Source organism: Oncorhynchus clarkii, unplaced genomic scaffold (genome assembly GCF_045791955.1).
Source record: "Oncorhynchus clarkii lewisi isolate Uvic-CL-2024 unplaced genomic scaffold, UVic_Ocla_1.0 unplaced_contig_4447_pilon_pilon, whole genome shotgun sequence".
In the NCBI taxonomy this organism is placed as follows: domain Eukaryota; kingdom Metazoa; phylum Chordata; class Actinopteri; order Salmoniformes; family Salmonidae; genus Oncorhynchus; species Oncorhynchus clarkii.
Window position 1 is genome coordinate 25,964 of NW_027260867.1, and position 22,750 is coordinate 48,713.

The 22,750-nt window shown below is 44.7% G+C and overlaps 3 protein-coding genes across 4 annotated transcripts; 2 read left to right on the forward strand and 1 right to left on the reverse strand.

Annotated features, from left to right (window-relative positions):
• Nucleotides 1-3,838: 3,838 nt before the first annotated feature.
• Nucleotides 3,839-7,631, reverse strand: LOC139401983 (heme oxygenase-like). Its single transcript, XM_071146019.1, has 7 exons — nt 7,498-7,631; nt 7,189-7,237; nt 6,495-6,606; nt 5,951-6,166; nt 5,239-5,511; nt 4,859-4,976; nt 3,839-4,587 (listed from the first exon to the last, which is right to left on the reverse strand). Exons 2-7 carry the CDS (start codon nt 7,233-7,235, stop codon nt 4,460-4,462), a joined length of 894 nt encoding a protein of 297 aa, XP_071002120.1. The 5' UTR covers nt 7,236-7,237; nt 7,498-7,631; the 3' UTR covers nt 3,839-4,459.
• Nucleotides 7,632-10,066: 2,435 nt separating this feature from the next.
• On the forward strand, nt 10,067-12,323 carry LOC139401985 (HMG domain-containing protein 4-like). Its single transcript, XM_071146022.1, has 6 exons — nt 10,067-10,284; nt 10,467-10,650; nt 10,849-10,985; nt 11,378-11,602; nt 11,789-11,917; nt 12,027-12,323. Exons 2-6 carry the CDS (start codon nt 10,476-10,478, stop codon nt 12,069-12,071), a joined length of 711 nt encoding a protein of 236 aa, XP_071002123.1. The 5' UTR covers nt 10,067-10,284; nt 10,467-10,475; the 3' UTR covers nt 12,072-12,323.
• Nucleotides 12,324-16,555: 4,232 nt separating this feature from the next.
• Nucleotides 16,556-21,400, forward strand: LOC139401988 (trichohyalin-like). 2 transcript variants are annotated; one of them, XM_071146026.1, is made up of 5 exons: nt 16,556-16,709; nt 16,942-18,109; nt 18,287-18,352; nt 18,638-18,873; nt 19,546-21,400. In XM_071146026.1, the coding sequence occupies exons 1-5, from the start codon at nt 16,569-16,571 to the stop codon at nt 20,518-20,520; spliced, it is 2,586 nt and encodes an 861-aa protein (XP_071002127.1). In that variant the 5' UTR covers nt 16,556-16,568; the 3' UTR covers nt 20,521-21,400. The 2 variants fall into 2 exon arrangements, with proteins under 2 accessions (XP_071002127.1, XP_071002128.1); XM_071146027.1 differs by lacking the exon at nt 18,287-18,352.
• The last annotated feature ends 1,350 nt before the right edge of the window (nt 21,401-22,750 follow it).

Consider the following 22,750-nt stretch of genomic DNA (forward strand, 5'->3'; position numbering starts at 1 on the left):
CTCTCTCTCTCTGTGTGATTGTGTGGTTGGAGACAGGTGTGCTGGAGTCGGAGCAGTTCCCGACCAGCTGCAACCCGTTCCATAATCAAGACCTCTACAAATACTCAATCCTGCCACTTCCACTCTGCCAGATCGTAATCTCCATTCATTTTTCCGCTCTGACTGGTTCCTGTCTCCTGTTCCACATTTCACCACCCTGCTACCCTGTTCTGAATTCAACTCACCATCACTCCCTTGGATTCCCCTCCGGACCTGTTTACCCTGTCCCAACACAGCGCACTCCAACCTCAGCCTCCACATCGGGTTTCCTACAACTCATCCAAGCTTCCCTGGATCTGCACTTCATCTCTCCCTGTGTTGCAATAAATATCTTGGTTCATTCATCCCTGTTTCCTGGTCTGAGTCTGCTCTTGGGTTCTCCTGTGCTGCTCCGCTTAACATTTGACAATGCCCCTCTAGTAATTCAATAGGCTCTCTATGGGTTTACAGCAGCCCGCAGGACACATGGCAAATTCAATTGTATGATGACAAAAATGTTGCTTGACATTGAGCGCCATCAAGTGACGTCACTGTGTGAAACACCTCAATATTAGTTCATGAAGACAAATCACTTCATAACCTATATCTGGCGTTGTGGCATACACATCTCTCTCCATTTTGTTTGACTACATAGGAAGTGATAAATAACAGGTCAAACATGGCCCGTCATATCCCTTATAAGTTTGTATGAGTTCAAATTAATGGCCAGTTAGAGCTCTGGTTTCAGAGCTAATGATGGCCTGTCTTACAGAGAAAGCTCATCAGAGAGTTCCTGACCCTTCAGGGGCAGGCTGCACTGTCAACCGACATCACTGTCAATCACATGAGGGGATGGATCATCTTCAATGTTCAGAAAGCCTTCATGAAAAAGTGAGAGCGACCTCAAGGTCCACAGGCAGTCAACCTGTCCAACACTTTCCTGTTTAGCTAATAATGAAGCTAAATACATGGCCAAAATACGATAAGTCTCTTTGCTGAATATATGACGCAAAGTGACTGATATGCGTTCTGTGTTTCCTTTGTAGATTTCAGGAAGAGAGAGGGGAGAAAACCCTGCCTCGTTGAGCTGGTAAGAAATATATTTCACTTTATAACCAGCGAGATGTGAAAGATCCATAATAGCCTAATCAAAATGACATTGTCAAGTGTGTCAGGTGTTCAAAATGAGTTGTAAATGCTTTCATTCGTATAAACATTTGCCACTGCTAATATGCAACTCAATATTCCACTAAATTCAAACTCACAGACAGACATTGAAGGTGAGGAGTCGGCACAGGCTGGTTAACATCAAGCAGGATGTTTGGAGAGAGCTCAATGTGGAACGATGCCCGTCTCTCCGGTCTACTGGAAAGGAATGACCAGCTTCTCTTATCCCTGTTTGTGACTATGTTCAGTGTAATACTGTAGTAATAGAGGCATGCGGTGTGTTTCATAAGAAATACATGCAGTGCATTCAGAAAGTATTCATACCCCTTGACTTATTCCACATTTTGTTGTGTTAAAGCCCGAAATTCTACATTTATTAAATTGTTTTTTTTTCACCCATCTAATGACGAAGTCAAAACAGGATTGTTGACATTTTTGCAAATTTATTGAAAATGTAATATATAAATATCTTATTATAGACTGCTGTTTTAACCTCTATCAATAGTCATAAGAGGAGCATTTAGAGATCACATGGAAAAGAGAGAAATACATGTTAAGTTCATTGTGGAGCAGCAGCAGCTCTTCATTGACAACGCAGTGAAACATGCCCAACCTGACATCAGGTCAGAGGAGATGCTCCAGGTGGAGATTCCACAGGAAGTCAGGGAGGTCGTGGAGAGCCTGGTGGACATGGCAGCAGGAAGAGACAGCACAAGGGACATCGTCCAAAGAGCCCTCACTGAAATCGGGACCAAGGTGACGAGCTGCCTCCAAGACCTTCTCGAAGCAGGTCGTGGTGCTCAGTTAAACCGTCAGGACATTATCTCCCAGGTAATTCTTCAAGTGACTTACAAACTCTTTCTCTGAAGGTCACCCCTCTTTTGAAGGATGCAGAAGCTCTCCTATGGTCCTTGTTATGGGCCAGGCCACGGGGGGCAGCTGGTCAACCCTCTTCAGCAGTCCACAGATCCACAGGTGGTGAAGAGGGTTAAACCAAGGCCTTATACCTTCTAAAGGGTTAATATATTGTGTTATGATAAACTGTAAGGGTCTCCTCTTCAGGACCTCTCTGTGTGTGTCTCTGTTTTGAGTGTTGTGACCTTCAGACACTATCAGAAGGTGTCTACGTTCAGACTCCTCCTGTCTGGATCCCACCGTGGTTATCTGGTTGTCCGACAACACAAGGCTGCCACAGACCTGATGAAACCAGCCCCCTGTCAGAAGATGCTTACACTGGTTCACCTTGTCATGACCCTGTACTTGTGATGAAAGGTCACGTTTTGGTCCAACCCACTTCTGAGCTTTTAATTGCTGATAAGATGGTTACTGCTGTCAGGGGAGGTTAGATTTATTAAAATGTTGCTGCCAGGGAAACTCACGCAAGGAGGACTGGGAGAGGCTATATGAGTTACAGGAGGTCTTAGACATTTTGCAGAACTTGGGGAGAAACTATCATATACTGTTATATTGTTCTCCGTACCAACTTCTGTCTAGAAATGATATTAGTAAAGGAGTATTTTTTGATGCTTAAACAGAGTCTGTGTTTCCTTTCCATTACTAATGTATGTTTGATAATTATATAGACCTGATCATTTGTTGAAGAAATTGACCAACAGTGGCCACGAACATCATGGCGAACCTGGTGGAGATACTAGGCCCCAGAACGGTGCCGGTGAGAGCACTTGGACTGGGATCAAAGATCTTCAACCTCTGAGGTTTGCCTTGTAGCTCTGTGGATTGCTAAGAGTGTACCTGATCGGTTTGCTGCTAACAAGGAGAAGGGACATATTACCCAGAGTATGATGGAAAACCATGCTCTAAGTTCTTGTTCAAAGAAGACATAGAGTTGAAGAAGCAAGGTAAAAGCAACGCTGCTGTGTCAGACTCTGAGCCACTGACCTCTAGCTCGGCACCTGACCAAGGAGACATTAGAGCAGAAACACAGCAGAATGAGGAAGTTAGTGACCCTTTCCCCCGGAATCGGAACCCTCCCAAGCTGTTGTTTCCGACTGGCATTTAGACCTGGAGCCCATCCTACCACAGAACTATCTACAGCTGGTATAGGAGGCTGAGGCTAGAGAAGCACCTCGTTCTGATGCCACCAGCACCACATTCCAGACCATCATAGAAGATGACCAGCCTTCGCAGTCTTCGAGGACTGCGCTGGACAGGAAGTGGAGCATGACAAACCAAAGAAGATGACCAGCCTTCTCAGTCTTCGAGGACTGCGCTGGACAGGAAGTGGAGCATGACAAGCCAAAGAAGATGAGGAGGATTCGCAACATCTTCAGAAGGAAATGTAATGAAGGGGCTTCTAAAGCCTATTATCACCACAAGACTTGTATACTAGAAGAGAATTCTAACAGCCTGACATTGTTATCTAATTTGTCTGTTATCTGGGAAATAGAATGATGGGATTTGGGCCTTTGCATTTCTGATTAGAAACCCCACAAGACTCCTACTAGAACAGAACAGCCTGATATTTATATATTTTTTGTTCCTATTTTATTGTTGTTCTCTTCATTTTAAAGTATAGTCATTTAACTTTTTTATGCACACTGATTGAGATAAAACTATGTTCAATCTATATTGTTACTCTGTGGTTGGATGTTGATAGAGGAAAGGATTTGAAATAATGTAGACGATGAAGAAATTATCTGTGCATTTTATACCCCACATGGTATACTCTTTTTATTAAAAAAATGTACAAATATATACAATATATACAAATATTTTTGTTGAACAAATTTCAAACAGTATAACTGACTTTACAAAAATGGATTTGACAGGTAGAAATATGACAGTAGTAATGGCTAAATCTTGAGATTGTAAATGAAAAAGGATAGATTTCATTTTGCTCTCATTTTCACAGTGACATTGATAAATGATTCAGAAATTTCACAAAATGTTCAGGAGTACTAGTCTATTTCTAGTGTACTAGGGATTTTATACTGGTGGACATTGAGTCAGTACTGCCAGTCAGACACATGGACATGTATCAATATCATACACATCCTAACTCATAGTTTAATGTGGCTACATTCAACACAGGAACTATGAGAATTTATATTACTAAGTTATTACTTACTTCTGTACAGTATTTCATTTTTTTAACAACTTAAAACTATTTAGGATCAACAACATTATAAAATATGGGGTCCTTCATCCTCTTTAAGGTCTTTAAAGTACAAAAATAGTGCCAACATCATCTAGGTCCAGGGTAATCTTCTGTTATGGACGGATACAACTTTGCTGAAAACACTTCTTTACAACTTTAAAAAGCATAGATTCCCATGCCAACCGTTGCCAGGGCTACACAGATCCCCAGCACCATTCTGAAGAGGGGTGATGCGTTGACCAGACTGGTCTGGATCTGAAAGGATCTAACTGTCAGTTTCTCTTCTGAGAAAAGAGGAAAGGAGGAATTATTAGTATTATCTAACACACTAACTGCATAAGTACTAAATATCACCGTCATCATATTCAGTCGTGTGTGTGTCCGTGCGTGTGGTGTGTGTGTGCGTGCGTGCATGCGTGCGTTCGCACATGCGTGTGCCTATGCATGTGTGTGTGTGTGTCTATGCCTATGCGTGTGTGTGTGTGTGTGTGTGTGTGTGTGTGTGTGTGTGTGTGTGTGTGTGTGTGTGTGTGTCTGTGTGTGCGCGTAACTTACCATCAGCCAGTTTGGAATGTGTCGACGTGTGTCTTGTGCATCTATTTCTGGTTGTCGTATGCATGAGCTCACTTTCCCTCTCTGTCACAGACACCATCTTCTGAAGATCGTCAAAGACCTGCATCACAGACAGATGCAAGACAACATCAGTCAAAAGTCAGTCGTCTTATGTACGAAGAGCCAAGAAGCTCATAAAAAAAACTAAATGGCACTCACTTAGCTTATAGTTGAACACCAACCCTAATATCTAACCTTATATCACCCCTAAACCATGGCTGTCCAGTTTCCCTATTCCTCGTCACCCCCCCCCCCCCCCATCTCCCCAACCCATCCTCCACTCCACTCCTCCATCCTCCACTCCTCTCCTCCATCCTCCTCACCTGGATGTTCAACTCGAAGGCTCTGACAGCCTCCTCCAGCATTCCTTTCCTCTCCTCTTCCTCCAGCTCTATGCTGTTCATTCTACTCCTGTACAGCTGTTTGAACAGGTTGGGGCTGCTCACGCCCGGGAAGGAAAAGAACGACAGACCCTCGCCACCCTTCAGCCCCAGAGACTTCTGGGTAATGCGGCCAAGGACTTGTCCGCCAGATAGGTCGCCGAGGTAGCGGGTGTACGCGTGGGCCACTAGGTACTCAGGGTTGTCTTTGCCGATCTGTGGAGGGAAGGAGAGAAGGAGAGAGAGTCAGTACAGTCACTGGTGTGAATGCACTATAAACCCATTCCAAGTAACCCATTTTTTACATTTTTTTTTTATTATCTCAACTTCTAACGTTTGGCTGAATTTACATTGGATTTTTGAAACCCTCATTTGCCTCATTTGCCCCCTTCATGGTTCAATAAGGCAGGGTTTCCTAAACTCGGTCTTGGGGCCCATTTTGGGTGCACGTTTAGTTTTTTACCCTAGCACTAAACAGATGATTCAAATAATCAAAGGTTGATGATGAGGTAGTTATTTGAATCAGCTGTGTGGTGCTGGGGCAAAAACTAAAATGTGCACCCAGAGGAGGCCCCTGGACCGAGTTTGGGTAACACTGTTATAAAGCATTATGGTACGATTCAACTTCCACAGACCAGTCCAGTTTAATACACACCTGTCTGAGTCTATGGGCATATATTTTAGTGGCAGCCGGTACAACAATCTTCTCTCTCCAGTCCTGCCCATAGAAATGCTCCAGGTCTCTCTCCACTGACTCCAGCCGTGCTAGTTCCAGGGGGAAGTATATAGGCGCGACACTCGGGTGGTTGGAGTTGTTGTCCAGAGCTTCCTCTAGTGCTTGATAGATCTCATAGAGGGAGCACAGGAGAAGCTGAGGAAAGGAGACAAGGAAAGGATATAAACTAGTGTTAGTCTCAATACTTCCATTATACATAAAACACAGCACCTTGACCCACAACAGTTGATAGCAGCACATGATAGAATGATGGAGCATGATGATGCATGGCGCTCCAGCTCGGAAAATGTTGCATGTCCACACGGAACATTCGGATCAACTGATGGGAATTACAGTGTAGATAAGGAATCACAAGACCAATTGCGTTGTACTTGCTAGTATCTCCATTTACTAACATGCAGCAGAGGTTTAAACAGAGAGATTAATCTTTGCCTTTGTTAATGATATGTTAATGATTGATTACCTTGTACTGTGTCAGACTGACGTTTCCTCTCTGGTAGGCCAGCATCAGCTCAGTGTTCTCTGCTCTTACATGGCTGTCCTTGGTCACAGCCTTAATCTGCTCAGACAGATCACTGTGGGAGAGAGAGAGGAAAACACATGAACCCCTGTATTCAACCTGTAAAGTTACAGCATTACTGTACTGTTCACAGACAGAGAGAGAGAGAGAGAGAGAGAGAGAGAGAGAGAGAGAGAGAGAGAGAGAGAGAGAGAGATGGGGGGGTCATGTTAACTTCTGTTTTCAACCTGTGATAAAGACTGTCTTACACACTGAGTGGTGATGGACATATGGATGAGAGGGGGAATGCCCACTGACATATAGGACAGCTGGGTGACATATCACTTTAAGGTGGAAAACCAACATGGGTCTATCAATGGAGGCTAACTGCTAATGGGGATAAGATACTGCAGGTGACGGCAAGTAGATCAGAGAAATAGACACCTACTCAGAAGAACACCCCATGAAACGCTGCCTCTTGCAAAAGCAGCATGTTTCTAAGACACTTACTAACACAAAAAACAGTTTGGTTTGTCTGAGATCTTCATATGCTTGGTAGAGACATGCACAGAGACAGCGTATGTTAACTGTCTGCTAAGTTCAATCAAAACACAGAAATCAGTAGCATGTACACTGCTGGCTGTAACAACAGCCTTACCTGTCTGTGAGCTCCACTTGTGTCTGCATCATCTTGTCTGTCTCCATATCTGTATTCACAACAGAGAAAACCATCAATATGACTGAGATAACACGGTGTCATACCGTCTGATCTATAACAGAGTACACCGTATAAACATGATATGTATGTTGACAATAAGCCTTTACAATGATCACACATCAGATACTTGCATGTTGCTATTTGACCCAAACAGGAATTGCAATGTCAGTTGCTATAGAAAGTTATGACTGAAAGCTATGACCCAGAAATGGCACAAAAGTCAAATTGTAAATCAGTTTTTTCACACACCAGTTCACAAGTTATACAATAGTTGGTCCTTTCTTTGTTGTTATATTCCCACAATGAGAGACTGTCTTCTCCTTCTCTCTTTCTTTCTTTCTTTCTTTCTTTCTTCCTAAGTGTACAATCCTTATTTTGTGTGCCTCCTCTCCGGTCTCTACCTCTCTTTATACTGTCCTCCCCTCCTCCCTCCCTCCCTTCTTCTCTTTCACGGGTTAGCTGAGCTGAGAGAAACAGGAAGCAGTAAACCTGACTCAACAACAGCTCTGCTAGGAACAGCTATGGGAACATTGTGGAGGGAGGGACTAGGACTGAACATGACAGGGCAACTTTAGGAATACTAGTAATGGAAAACTGGGGGAGGAGGGACCCGCGCTTAACATGACAAGGCAACTTTAGGAATAGAAATGGAAAACTGGAGGGAGGAGGGCCCAATGCTTAACATGACAGGGCAACTTTAGGAACATAAATCGAAAACTGGAGGGAGGGACCAGCGCTTAACATGACAGTGCAACTTTAGGAATATAAATGGAAAACTGGAGGGAGGGGGGACCAAGAGTAAACATGACTAACTTTTTTACCACCCTGGAAAGAAGAGGGAGGAGTGAGGGAATAGCAATGGACAACTGGGGAGTATGGAGGGACTAGGACTAATCATGACAGAGCAACTTTAGGAACAACATGGAATGGTGACAGGAATGTAGGCAAGGAGGAGGGATCAGAAGTCAGCACTAACTAAACATGACAGTGTAACTTCAGCACTCTGGGGAGCAGAGGGAGGAGTGTTGAAATCCAGACTCTGTGTAAACGACACAGCACAATCACATGACTATGGTGTGTTTTGTCAAGAAGTGGTAGTAATCTCATGTTTGATGATTCAAGTTTGCTACTTGAAGTTCGCTAGTTGGCTCTTTGTGTTAGGTTTACTGTCCATTATATATATATATATATATATATATATGGGGCGGCAGGGTAGCCTAGTGGTTAGAGCGTTAGACTAGTAACCGTAAAGGTTGCAAGCTCATATCCCGAGCTAATAAGGTACAAATCTGTCATTCTGCCCCTGAACAGGCAGTTAACCCACTGTTCCTAGGCTGTCATTGAAAATAAGAATTTGTTCTTAACTGACTTGCCTAGTTAAATAAAGGTAAAAATATATTACCATACATGTTAAAAAAAAAGGTAATGAAATACATGTGATTGAATACATTTTCCATAAACTCGTGAAATACTGTAAATTCCCTAACACTAAATGCAGAAGAGGTAAGAACAATTACCCAATGTACAAGTCACATTGTGGTTTATGTGTCATTAATTTTCTGATACATAGCAACATTTCATAATGGACTCGCTGACATTGCACTCTCCTGATGTTCAAGTGCAATGTCTAGCTCAAATAAGACAGAGTCACAGACACAGTGAACTTGAAGTCCACTGTCCAAATACACACTTAGAACAAAGGGTTCCAAAAGGGTTCTTTGGCTCCTATGGGGACAGCTGAAGAACCCTTTAAGGTTATAGCACCTTGTACTGTACTTTATAGTTGAGTATTATTTTGTTGAACTCCTCACCCTCCTTCCACTAGACTAACGTTAGTCTCTGTGGATGTACTGTACAGTACATTCAATTAGCATGGGTAAAGAAATATGAATAGACACCTGTTGGTTTAATTGTTAACAGTGTAACCTAAATACTCTCCACTGTTTCTGTACACACAGTGTGCTGCAATGCTGTTTGACTTCATCTCTGACTGCCAAGTTCAACCTCCCTCTCTCTGTCACAACAAAGCTCTCAATCATGCCTGGAAATGGCAGTGGCAATTTGGCAATGATGTATCACTGAGAAGTAAACAACTATTACTATTTAATTCCCTCTTAGGTCTAATATCAGTTGATGATTCATATATGATATTGTTAATATGGGTATGCATTATAAGGGTATAATTATTCGATTTTGATGTCATAATATTTGATTTAAAGATTCATTTATTTAATGGAGAATAATCCATAACTGTAACTTTGTTGCAACCTGCAAGTCTGCAACAATGCAGCCAAATATATAGATTGCGTATGCTAAATTGTGGCAATAAAATAATTGGTCATAAAGTTTTAGGATGTGATTTTCATGCGGAAGCATTCAGCGATAAGAATATTGTTTTGACCGCTTACCGTGATTCAGCGACTATGTGGACGTGAGGGAAGGGGGAGCAAATGGGGTGAGAACGATTCGACCATTTCCTAAACATGAGTCCGCGGAATTTGTACTAGCAGGGACTCGCATTCCAATGGTGTTGAAATCATCCCACCAGCGAAGGAGACTTCAAATTCAGGAAATTATGGAGCAACGATTTACCACCCATAAATTGAGTAGAGTAGGCTAGCCTGACAGTCTGTGAGTAAAAACATATGAATTTAATCACACGGCAAAATTGTAACATACATTGCAATGTTTTGCAAATAATACTTTCACAAATAATACTGATTTTGTTACTCTTTGAAAAGTGTAGGCCAATGTCTCATTTTACGTAAACCATGCGCCTCCACCCACAGGGTGCGTTATCCTGCGCTTGTGAGCGCAGCAAACTTTGAACTCTTCAAAGATGGCGACAAGCGGTGGGTGAAGTTTGGAGATGGTCCATCAGTTCTTTGTCGACACATCGGAAAGCCAAAACGGAGCTCTTTTGATCAGCTACCAATTCGTTGTTGAAAAACACATAGCTATTTAATAATCGAAATTACCACGGGCGGTTGAGCAACATAGCCACCTCCGTACTGCGTTTACATTTGTGCGGAGCAGGTAGGCAGAGTGTTTGTTTAGAGGTGGTAGAATGCACCTGTTAGCAGGTCCAAATGCATATTTTTGCCAGTGTGCCAGCAGCTTCTTTGCAATAGTAGCCTATTCAGTATATTTGAACCTATACATTGTATCATGTTATGTGCATCGATTTTAATGTCTATATTACTGCCTCTCTTTCCCAGGTGTAGAAGATGGAGGGAGAGGTGGGCCTTGTGACCAGTCGCAGTCAGAGAGAGAAGAAAAGATCCTACAAAGATTTCCTGAGAGAGGAGGATGAGGATGTTGACCTAGTGGCGGATGAGAAACAACTTGTTGTCAAAGAACGCAAATGCAAGAAGTCACACAAGAAGAAGAGGAGACATTCAGGTTTGGAACGCGGATACATCGTGAGCGTGACTATGAAATTTGGAGCAATGGCACCCTGTTCCCTACATAGTGCACTACTTTTGACCATGGTCAGATCTAGTGCACTATGTAAGGAATAGGGTGCCATTTGGGACACATATCTCCCTGTAATTTTGGCTCAATCTCATAGGTGCTTCATCCTTTCTGTACTCTTTACAGGTGACCACACCCACCCCCACAGTTGGACCAATGGCAGTGCAGGACCGGAGTTGTATGTTCTCTCCCATCACCAGTACGACCACCAGACCTGTGAATCACCAGACGAATGGTTGACAGAAGGGGAGAGATTTGAGGAAGTGAGTGAACAGGTGGGGTAAGTCTCCATTTTATGTCCTTGATTCCTTGCAGCCTCAGACTTTCTCCTCTAATGAGGTTTAAGAAGGAGTCAAGGAGAGAGGAATTGAGATTCACCTGGGGAATAAGGCCTCTTTCTGGAGATGGTTAGTAAGAGGAAGACCAAGTTGCCCTCTAGACACCGATCTAAGTTATGTCTAGCATTTCCCCACTAGTGATTAATGTTAAGGATATAGGGAGGGTGTACTGATCCTAGATCTGTGTCTAAAATAGCAGCTTCTAGGCGTTATTGTGTAAAATGGACAGCAGAGGGCAGTGCTTGGTAAGTTTCCTTCCACTGATCTTCTTTTCTGCTTCTTACTCATCCCTTGTTTTCCCCCTGCTCCTCTCCCAGAGTAGGGAGGAGTCTACCATGCCTTCGTTCTGGATGTACATGGACGACCAGCAGAACGAGATAAGAGCGGAGGCCTCTACAGCTAGTTGCAGTCTCATGACCCCTGATACCACAGACTCACCCATGTTGACAGGGCCTGAGGTAGACCCAGTGAACGCAGCGGCCCACCTACAGCTGCTGGGGGAATCGCTGTCTCACATTGGCCACCGGCTTCAGGGAACTAAGGTGGGCTGGTTGAACACTGTTGGCTTCATTGTCCTCACACTGAAAGGCTACTGAATACGGACATGTCATGCAAGAATTGTTCGATTGAAGTTGCTCATAGTTTGATGAATCTCGCTCTCTTTCGCCCTGACCCTCCCTTTATTTCTGTCTCTTTCCCTGTCGGTGTCTCTTTCTGTCTCTCTCTAGGAGATGATGGCAGTGTCAGGTAGTCTGTCTGTGTTACTGGACTCTCTACTGTGTGCCCTGGCTCCCTTGGCCTGTCTCACTTCTCTGGTCCCCGAGCTACGCAGCTGCCCTTCACACTCACACACACTGGTGAGGCTTACACACACACACACACACACACACACACACACACACTCAGTAGCTGTCAAATGATTAGGACCCTCACCACCAACTTCTGTTATCCCCATCTTTCTTCTAGGCAGAGACTCTGGACAACATTGCCTATGTGATGCCTGGTTTGTGAAGTCTGTCTGATGAAGAGAAGAGCCTTAACCAGGGCAAACAGGACGTTGTCATACTATGAAGATGTTCCTTCCTATCTGTTTGGGGCTTTTGAAGGGATGGGGGATAAGTAAGCCGTTTGTTTTAAGAGGGGCTTTTAAGCGAACGTCCCAATCTGCACGTCCCGCTCTACTTTACCTCCGAAGTTATCTGGGTTCATATTGAATTTGAAAGATAAACCATTTGTTCAATTAAAACGTGTTTTGTTCATGCACTCGTTTTGATATTTTTCCAACTTGGCAAGAGCTTTTAATCAACGGTTCATGGATTGTTCCAGATGAAATACTTTGACTATTTAAGAGAATCATTTCCACTTGTTGAGCTCTGACTCATCACGTAAGACTGTCAGTGTCTGTTCTCACAACAGCCACATGTTTTTAGACTGACAGGATGTCTAAAACACTGCAATGGGGTTGGTTCTATAACTATAAAACACTGCAGTGGGGTTGGTTCTATAACTAGTAAACACTGCAGTGAGTCTGGTTCTATAACTGTAAAACACTGCAGTGGGTCTGGTTCTATAACTGTAAGAAGTGTACAGTAACTCTAGAAGTGCCATGAATAGAGCCAATGTGATTCCTTGTTCTACATGTCAGAGGCATGTTTGTTCTACGTAGCCTATTTCTCTGAACATTCCAAAACGTTGCGTCCTGCTGTACAGATATTCAACCACACCTGTAGAACTAATCTAGCTCATAATGTACCATCACATATACAGTACCAGTCAAACGTTTGGACTCATTCCTGGCTTTTTCTTTACTTTTACTATTTTCTATACTGTGAAATAATAGTGAAGACTAAACTGAAATAACACATGGAATCATGTAGTAACCCAAAAAGTTAAGTCAAAATATATTTTATATTTGAGATTCTTCAAGGTATCCACCCGTTGCCTTGATTAACAGAATGTGACTGGCAGAACGGATGTGGTATGTGGAGGATGAGGGCTGCAGTAGATATCTCAGATAGGGGGGGAGTGAGGACTAAGAGGGTTTTATAAATAAGCATCAACCAGTGGGTCTTGCGATGGGTGTATAGAGATGACCAGTTTACAGAGGAGTATAGAGTGCAGTGATGTGTCCTATAAGGAGCATTGGTGACAAATCTGATGGCCGACTGGTAAAGAACCTCCAGCCGCACCCTTACCTGCCTTGTTAAAAGGTCATTTCTGGAATTTCTTTCCTTAATGCCTTTGTGGCAATCAGTTGTGTTGTGACAAGGTAGGGATGGTATACAGAAGATAGCCCAAGTCCATATTATGGCAAGAACAGCTCAAATAAGCAAAGAGAAACGACAGTCCGTCACTACTTTAAGACAAGCAGGTCAGTCAATCTGGAAAATTTCAACAGCTTTGAAAGTTTCTTCAAGTGTAGTCGCAAAAACTATCAAGTGCTATGATGAAACTGGCTCTCATGAGGACCGCCACAGGAAAGGAAGACCCAGAGTTACCTCTGCTGCAGATGATAAGTTCATTACAGTTACCAGCCTCAGAAACTGCAGCGCAAATAAAGTCTTCAGAGTTCAAGTAACAGACACATAATATCAACTGTTCAGAGGAGCTGTGTCTATCAGGCCTTCATGGTTGAATTGCTGCAAAGAAACCACTACTAAAGGACACAAATAAGAAGAGGAGACTTGCTTGGGCCAAGAAACACGAGCAATGGACATTAGACCGGTCGAAACATGTCCTTTGGTCTGATGAGTCCAAATTTGAGATTTTTGGTTCCAACCGCCTTGTCTTTGTGAGACGCAGAGTAGGTGAACGGATGATCTCTGCATGTGTGGTTCCCACAGAGAAGCAACAGGACAATGACCGTGAACACACCTCCAGGCTGTGTAAGGGCTATTTGACCAAGAAGGAGAGTGATGGAGTTCTGTATCAGATGACCTGACCTCCACAAACACCCAACCTCAAACCAACTGAGATGGTTTGGAATGCAGAGTGAAGAAAAAACAGCCAACAAATGCTCAGCATATGTGGGAACTCCTTCAAGACTGTTGGAAAAGCATTCCTCATGAAGCCGGTTGAGAGAATGCCAAGAGTGCAAAGCTGTCATCAAGGCAAAGGGTGGCTATATGTTTTGATCTGTTAAACACTTTTTGGTTACTACATGATTCTGTATGTGTTACTTGGTGGTTTTGATGTCCACTATTATTCTACATTGTAGAAAATAGTAAAAATAAAGAAAAACTCTTGAATGAGAAGGTGTCCAAACTTTTGACTGGTACTGTAGATTGGTACCCACTCTCTCCATCGCAGGCCATCGCCACCCATGTACCCCTCATTGGCTGTGGTGAACGTTTGGCATGAGTGTCACTGTTTACCACTCCGCCTCTCCACGGAATACCTGGTGGCCTCTGAACAATAGAGCCAGAGAATGTTGGTGTGTTTCAGCGTGCGTGTGACCGAGAAAGGGAGGGTGCACTAGGTAGACCGGTGACTCACTAATACCGACACTCCTTAATCCATGTAGTTTGGCCGTATTTAGAGGTTGATGAGGAAGGATAGGTGTTGCCATAACAGACTGATAGAGGTGAGGAGGGTTACACAGGAGAGACAAGCCGGTTCAGAGCGACTGGGTTCATCTGAGAGAAGGAAGGAGAAGACACACAGGGATACAGACAGAAAACCCAGCAACCCATTCCAACAAACTCCTACCTGGGTAAGGGGGATACCTCAGTAGATTTAGGTGGTTGATGTGTGTACCGTGTATGTCAGTCAGGAGGGTTCTTAAAACGGAACAGATCATAGACTGTAAGGTATTTAAAAGCCTTGAATTTCTTCATATTTCACATGATCTAATCTAAATCAAAGACGCCTGTGAAAGGGAAGCTGTTGCTACAGTACTGTTTCTCCTACACCTCACGGAGGTCTTCATTTGACCTCAACCCCTGAGGCAATGCCACCCCGCCATGTGTAGGCAGTAAACGATATGGTTGTTTAAACTGATCATAATGCACAGGATCAGGTCTGTTCCAGTTTCGCTGCTAGGAGAACAGGAGTGTTAAGAGTTGACAGGACATGGTCGTCTGTGGTTAGAAACACGGGATATTAACAACAGGTTGTCAGGACGTATCTAACTGAAGTAGGCCTACATATGCTGCATATGTCGTACTGTTTGTGCGGTTTCTATGTTCTGGTGCTATGAGCTTGTAGTGTACATTGTGTGTTTGAGTATTACTCCACACGTTGTTCTGAACAGAATGTCGTTGGACAGGCCTGGCAGGGGTATGTCGTTGGACAGGCCTGGCAGGCGTGTGGGGGTGTGGCTGGAAATTGGTCACCCGTGCACATGATGCATGCACACACACACAAGGAAAGAGAGATGGGGGGGGAAAGTTTGACACTACACAGGCAGATCAGTGAACACAGACAATACCTCACCTGTAACTTGAATCTTTGCATCTCTGATACACACACATTCCAATTGAAAGATAGATACACACACACCAGACGACACACTGCTTCAAAGGTGTTCACTGACAGTAAGCATTTCTTTGTAACACCTCTTCTGGATTATTCTTTGAATGATAGGATGACTGACCCAGGTTAGATGATAAGACAAGAGGCAACCCAGCCCACATTTCCAGTTGAACTTTCAGGTGTGTTCATCATGGCAGTTAGACAGACTGGGTGTGAGAGAGAAGCCTGCGGCTACACACGAAGACACACACCCTTACATGTTATTCCCACGCTGATAACTAGTGGTATGGAGAACAAAGTCATTTATTCGCGCGAATGAACATCATCTTGACCATCAGGCATACTGTAAGTAATACCTCTTCAGTATCTGTAACTAATCTCTCTCTCTTTCAGCTATGACTGACGTCCTCCCCGGCAGCCATGCCAGAACTCCAGAGCCAGAGCTCCGCCTGGTCCTCCTAGGGACCATCGGCTGTGGCAAGACCCTGTCAGGAGACACCCTCCTGGGCCAGTCCTCCTCCGGCTCTCCTTCCTCCTCTGGTTCTTCCCCCAGGCTTTGCCAGCTGAGGCCTGGGGCCTCCGAGGGCCGGAGGTTGACTGTGGTGGAGGCCCCTCGCTGGTACTGGAGCGGGGGCCACATGGAGGCTGGGGTGAGGAAGGAGACAGAGAGGGTACTTGAGCTGGCTGCCCCGGGGCCACACGCCTTCCTGCTGCTGGTTCCTGTCGGCCAGTTCACCGAGGTGGGTCTAATAGTTCTCTGATCGTTCAGAGAAGTTCTATGTTTCTTTGTTATTGAGTCTCTGGTGTTTTGTCATGTAGTTTTACCACGGTGTTGTGAGTCCTGAACAGTCTCTATGTTCTGTGTTATTTCCTTTTGTTTGACTTAATGATGCACATTGTGCTTATGAATACCATGTATTTGCATCGTTCTAATTGATCCAGGTGGAGCACAGAGTGCCCGCTGAGCTGGAGGAGGTGTTTGGGGAGGGAGTGTTGAAACACACCCTGGTACTGTTCACCTGTGGAGACTACCTGATGGGCCAGGGGGCGGGACAGTACCTGGAGGGAGAGGACCCTGGGCTCAGGGAGGTGATTGACAGGTGTGGGGGCCAATACCACGTCCTCAACAACCGCCGACCGCAGGACAGGGAGCAGGTCAGGGAGCTGCTGGAGAAGGTAACCATGACAACCATCCCATCTTATAATGATAGTGATGACAGTGGATCCAATTGATGTAGTGCCTGTATGTGCTTCTACTGTCAATTTGTAGGACCCGCCCACTTTATTGACACATCACTTTATTGACACATCACTTTCAAATACTTTATTACTATGTCCAGGGAATGTTGCAAATACGTATAACCACCCTGTTGGTATTTTATATTTGAGGCACTGTGCTTTATTTCAGGTGGAGAACATGGTACAAAAGAACAGAGGATGCTACATACGACAAAACACCCTGCAGAGAGAGATGGAAGAACAAGCGAGGGGGAGAGAGAGGGAACTGAAGGAGAAGGTGGAAGAACAAGCGAGGGGGAGAGAGAGGGAACTGAAGGAGAAGGTGGAAGAACAAGCGAGGGAGAGAGAGAGGGAACTGAAGGAGAAGGTGGAAGAACAAGCGAGGGAGAGAGAGAGGGAACTGAAGAGGTACAAAGTGAAGGAGGAGAAAGAGACTGTGCTGGAATCTAGACACGTCACAAACACAGAGACACGCAGATATTGTGGAAGCCAGAAAAGAGAGGTTACACCTAACTCTGCTATAGAGAGGAGAAGAGAGGAAGAGAGGGAAGAGATCAAGAGAGGGGAAGAGAGTGAGGATATGGAAAACTGGAAGGAAGAGATGGAGAAGATAAAGAAAGAGAGGGATGAGATAATGAAGAGCAGGAAAGAGAAGGAAGAGATGGAGAGAAAAATAGAGGAAGAGTGGGAGAAGAGAAGAAAAGATGAGATGGAGAAGAGAAGGGGGAGAGAGAGGGAACTGAAGGAGAAGGTGGAAGAACAAGCAAGGGGGAGAGAGAGGGAACTGAAGGAGAAGGTGGAAGAACAAGCGAGGGGGAGAGAGAGGGAACTGAAGGAGAAGGTGGAAGAACAAGCGAGGGGGAGAGAGAGGGAACTGAAGGAGAAGGTGGAAGAACAAGCGAGGGGGAGACTGAGGGAACTGAAGGAGAAGGTGGAAGAACAAGCAAGGGAGAGAGAGAGGGAACTGAAGGAGAAGTTGGAAGATCAAGCGAGGGGGAGAGAGAGGGAACTGGAATCTAGACACGTCACCAACACAGAGACACGCAGATATTGGGGAAACAGGAAAAGAGAGGTTACACCTAACTCTGCTATAGAGAGGAGAAGAGAGGAAGAGAGGGAAGAGATCAAGAGGAGAAGGGAAGAGATGGAGAGGAAAAGAGAAGAAGAGATTGAGAGGAGAAGAAGGGAAGAGGGGGAAGATATGGAAGAGAAAGTGACTGTGAAACCCTTGGTTAACTGTCTTCAATCAACACCAACACAACAGCAGCAGCCAAAAAAGCCCCAGAATGGTGGTCCAGCACTGTTCACAAGGATCCCTAGTTTCCATCTGACTGAAGGTAAAGACCCATTTTGTATGGAAACTGTCCGCTAGTCACACTTCGGTATGGATATATATGTCCATTACTCAAACCAAGCTCAAACAAACTACTTTGACACTGAAAGTAATGTGTGGCAATGAAGGGTTGTTCACTAGACTGTGTTCCTTTGTTGTAATTCTATTGTTTTGTCTCTAGAGGGCGCTATACTCTCACAGCTGTCCGAACTCGAAGCAAAACCAGCCCAGAAAGTTGTTAATACCTGTAAGTCACATACTTCTCAGTGTAACACGACAATGTCAATTGTGGTGTTCTTTAACTTTCCCCCATTTCATCTAAATGTGAGAGAGATCTAAAAATACTGTCTGTCCTTGTCAGTCTGCCACAGAATCAACAGCTTTTGAGTGATCTAAACATACTGTCTGTCCTTGTCAGTCTGCCACAGAATCAACAGCTTTGGAGTGATCTAAACATACTGTCTGTCCTTGTCAGTCTGCCACAGAATCAACAGCTTTGGAGTGATCTAAAAATACTGTCTGTCCTTGTCAGTCTGCCACAGAATCAACAGCATTGGAGAGAAGACAACCACCTCCTCCTCCTCCTACACCTCCTCCTCCTCCTCCCAGTCAGAGTTGCGTGTGGTTCTGCTGGGTAGGTCAGGGTCAGGGAAGAGTGCAGCAGGTAATATCATACTGGGTCGGGAGGAGTTTGTGTCTCGACCAGACATTACCACAGCCGTCACTCAGGACTGTCAGAAGAGCAGGGCCCTCGTTGCCGGGAGACGGGTTAGTGATTGATTAATCGTTATTACAGCTTTATTGGGTTTCTATTTTCTTAAACATTGAATAATATGAGGTCTATTGACTTCTATTGAGGTCTATTGACTTCTATTGAGGTCTATTGACTTCTATTGAGGTCTATTGACTTCTATTGAGGTCTATTGACTTCTATTGAGGTCTATTGACTTCTATTGAGGTCTATTGACTTCTATTGAGGTCTATTGACTTCTATTGAGGTCTATTGACTTCTATTGACTTCTATTGAGGTCTATTGACTTCTATTGAGGTCTATTGACTTCTATTGACTTCTATTGAGGTCTATTGACTTCTATTGAGGTCTATTGAGGTCTATTGACTTCTATTGAGGTCTATTGACTTCTATTGAGGTCTATTGAGGTCTATTGCCTTCTATTGAGGTCTATTGACTTCTATTGAGGTCTATTGAGGTCTGCAGTTTGACCTGTTTCAAACTGAAACCCATCAAGTATTATGTCTAAGAATGTTATAGTGTTAATGACTGTAAACACTTTCACAGTAAATGTGGGGGGGGGGGTCAAGTTGAACTTTTGCGTCAGTAAAATCAATATAGTAGTGACCTCAAATGACAAGCTACATGCCAGTAATTTCAGACCTCAACAAATCCTCTTCTCCTCTTCTTTATCCTCCCTCTCCCTCCAGGTGGCAGTGGTGGACACTCCAGACTGGTTCCACTCCGAGCACCCTCCCGATGTGGTCCGTTCCCAGCTGTCGTCCTGTGTGGCCCTCTCGGCCCCTGGCCCCCACGCCTTCATCCTCTGTGTCCCCGTGGACCAACCAGCCCAGGCAGAGCTACAGGCTCTAGGGGCCCTAGAGAAAGTCTTTGGTCCCGGGGCGGTCCGGACCCACACCCTGGTCCTCTTCACTCACTCCGATCGGTTGAAGGAGAGCGGGAAAGTGGGAGTGGAAGGAGTGGAGAAGTATATCTCCAGCCAGAGGAGAGATTTGTTGGAGTTGGTTAAACGATGTGGGGATCGGTATCATGTGATGGAGAGAGGGAGCGGAGGAGAAGAGGAGGAGGAGAGGAAGAGGAGGAGTGTGGGGGAGTTATTGGAGAAGGTGGAGCAGACAGTGAGAGAGGGAGGAGGGGAGTGTTTCTCCTGTCCGCTCTTCCAGGAGGCGGAGGATAGGGTGAGACAGAGACAGGAGGAGATAGTGAGGGAGAGGAGGGGAAGAGGAGAGGAGGTGAAGAGACAAGCGCTTCATTCCTACTCCATGCAGCCCTTGAGAGAGACAGAGGAAGATGTGGATGAGGAGGAGAACGAGAGAACGAGAGAGGAGGCGGAGAAGAGTGTGAGCGCCCTGGAATTGGAAAATCTTCCCTCGCTCTCGTCCTCTTCTGCATGGTATTCGTCGCTCCTTCGCTCGGTGTGGGAGAAGGTGGGGGCGGGAGCGAGTAAGGTCCCCAAGCTGACGGCTGGAGGTGCGCTGCTGGGTGGGGTGGTGGGCGTGTTCTTTGGAGGGCCCATAGGGGGAGCTATAGGGGCCACTGCTGGATCTGTGGCCACTGAGGTGGGGAGAAGGAGGTTTAGCCAGACAAAGAACTCAGCAGAAGAGACAGATGCCATAGGAAGAATAGAAGGAGAAATCTTGGACAAGGTGTTGAAAACCGAGTGAGAGAGTCAGATCCACACACGTTGATATGGATGTATAGTACAGCATTTTATGAGAGATTATTTGATAGGTTTCTACCTATGATATATATCCACCTGTGACCGCGCAGACGTTGTATATATCTGTGATTATAAACTGGGTTGGTCGAGCCCTGAATGATGATTGGCTGACAGCCGTGGTATATCAGACAGTATACCACGGGTATGACAAACATTTATTTTTACTGCTCTAATGACGTTGGTAACCAGTTGATAATAGCAATAAGGCACCTCGGGGGTTTGTGATATATGGCCAATATACCATGGCTATATACTACGTTGCATCGTGCCTAAGAACAGCCCTTAGCCGTGGTATATTTTCCATATACCACACCCCCTCGGGCCTTATTGCTTAAAAATAATGTTGGTAATATTGTATATCTGTGAACATAATGTTGGTAACATTGTACAACATATACTGATGTGTAAGTTGTTTTGCGGCAAATACCGGTTCTCATTGTCTATTTCAATGTTTTGTTGTATTTCTTTTCCAGCTATTACAATTATGACTTGTTAAATAACTCGCATGTGCTACGTCATTATTATTCAAATTACATTCAACATGGTTTCTTTAAATGTTAAACTACTATTGTGCATATAGTTAATCCGTTTATTAATGCTAATAAAACACATTGCATGATAATATCATTCAGTTGGGTTTGAAGGCCTACAATATGTAAAGTTGGTCCTGCAAATATGTAATAAAACCAGAGAGGGGAGGCAGAGGCAAGGGGGTATTATCTCCATGTCCCAGACTGCTTTGCCTCACCCTCCAGGCCTCTTGTATCAGTAGGACTGGATAGAGCAGGTCTAGGACACCAGCCCCTACCACACCAACCACCTCTCCTCTGTGTGATCTGATCCTCAGGGGCATCCGTAGTTCACCCTACAAGCTCTCACAGTCTCACGTCAGAATTAGACGTTCATCCATGTTTCTCAAAGTGTTTGAGGTTGAGTTTAGGCGTTAACTCCAAATTCTTAAGGTTAGGCGTTCATCCTGAATGGTTCATGCAACGATTAAGGTTTGGCATAGGCTTAAAACAAAATATCAAAAACAACTTTATATCACTGGATTCGAACATGCAACCTTTGACCCTTTGGAACCACAGGCAGATGCTTATGCTCATCTACAATGCCCTAGAAAAGCCAAAACCTACTTTACGGTAACAGCTGTTGGGCGGCACGGAGGGAGCCGGCCGTGGAGCGCACCACTGTTGGCCTGCACGGAGGGAGCCAGGGCCAGGTTGGCACGTCAGAGATGGAGGCTAGAGGCAGAGGCAATAGGGTTATGTAACCAGTCCTTCCTGTTGTGTCAGAGCGACCGGGTGTGGTGGGGGGTCTGAGAGAGAGAAAGGGAGAGGGAACGAGGGCCTTTGTGGCTGATTTTCTCTTATTTCCGGCTCTTTTTTTTTGCCCTTCCCTCTCTCCCCTCTTCCATACATGTAGCGGTTGATTGCACCACAGTATCCCCATCAGGCAACTTAATGGCTGTAGATGAGACAGCACTAACTGTAGAGCCATTTCCTGGCCACCTGATAACTGGAGACACGCAGCCAACCTGGGGGAAAGGGTTGAGGGGGACACCAACTAGGGCTGGGAGATATCGTCAACATTTTTGACGGTATGATGGTATTTGACAGTATTTTACCTTTTTTTATAATAAAAGTTCTAAATATGCTTCATGAGTAGTGCAGGACCGTAGGTAGGGTGGCAACAAATACATTCTAGGTGTTTCAACGGGGCTTTCTCTTCTGATTGCTTTATACTGTTCAATCAAACTTCATCCTAAAATTATTTTCAGCATTTTCATCCATTTCTGCGTTTTCTTCACTCGTGTTATCATCTCTCCTCGCCGTACCACTTTATCATCTCTCCTCGCTGTACCACTTTATCATCTCTCCTCACTGTACCACTTTATCATCTCTCCTCGCCGTACCACTTTATCATCTCTCCTCGCTGTACCACTTTATCATCTCTCCTCGCCGTACCACTTTATCATCTCTCCTCGCTGTACCACTTTATCATCTCTCCTCACTGTACCACTTTATCATCTCTCCTCGCTGTACCACTTTATCATCTCTCCTCACTGTACCACTTTATCATCTCTCCTCGCCGTACCACTTTATCATCTCTCCTCGCTGTACCACTTTATCATCTCTCCTCACTGTACCACTTTATCATCTCTCCTCGCCGTA

Bases quoted from the DNA above. Each gene is read 5' to 3' on its own strand.
- LOC139401988 (XM_071146026.1), top strand. From the start codon at position 16,569: ATGGGCCAGGGGGCGGGACAGTACCTGGAGGGAGAGGACCCTGGGCTC. The intron at 18,110-18,286 runs GTAAAGACCCAT...TTTTGTCTCTAG, and splicing joins TAGTTTCCATCTGACTGAAG to AGGGCGCTATACTCTCACAG. The intron at 18,874-19,545 runs GTTAGTGATTGA...CTCTCCCTCCAG, and splicing joins CCCTCGTTGCCGGGAGACGG to GTGGCAGTGGTGGACACTCC.
- LOC139401983 (XM_071146019.1), bottom strand. From the start codon at position 7,235: ATGGAGACAGACAAGATGATGCAGACACAAGTGGAGCTCACAGACAG. The intron at 6,607-7,188 runs GTAAGGCTGTTG...TCTCTCCCACAG, and splicing joins CAAGTGGAGCTCACAGACAG to TGATCTGTCTGAGCAGATTA. The intron at 5,512-5,950 runs GTGTGTATTAAA...TTCCCTCCACAG, and splicing joins ATGCCCATAGACTCAGACAG to ATCGGCAAAGACAACCCTGA.
- LOC139401985 (XM_071146022.1), top strand. From the start codon at position 10,476: ATGGAGGGAGAGGTGGGCCTTGTGACCAGTCGCAGTCAGAGAGAGAAG. The intron at 10,986-11,377 runs GTGAGTGAACAG...CTCCTCTCCCAG, and splicing joins AAGGGGAGAGATTTGAGGAA to AGTAGGGAGGAGTCTACCAT. The intron at 11,603-11,788 runs GTGGGCTGGTTG...GTCTCTCTCTAG, and splicing joins ACCGGCTTCAGGGAACTAAG to GAGATGATGGCAGTGTCAGG.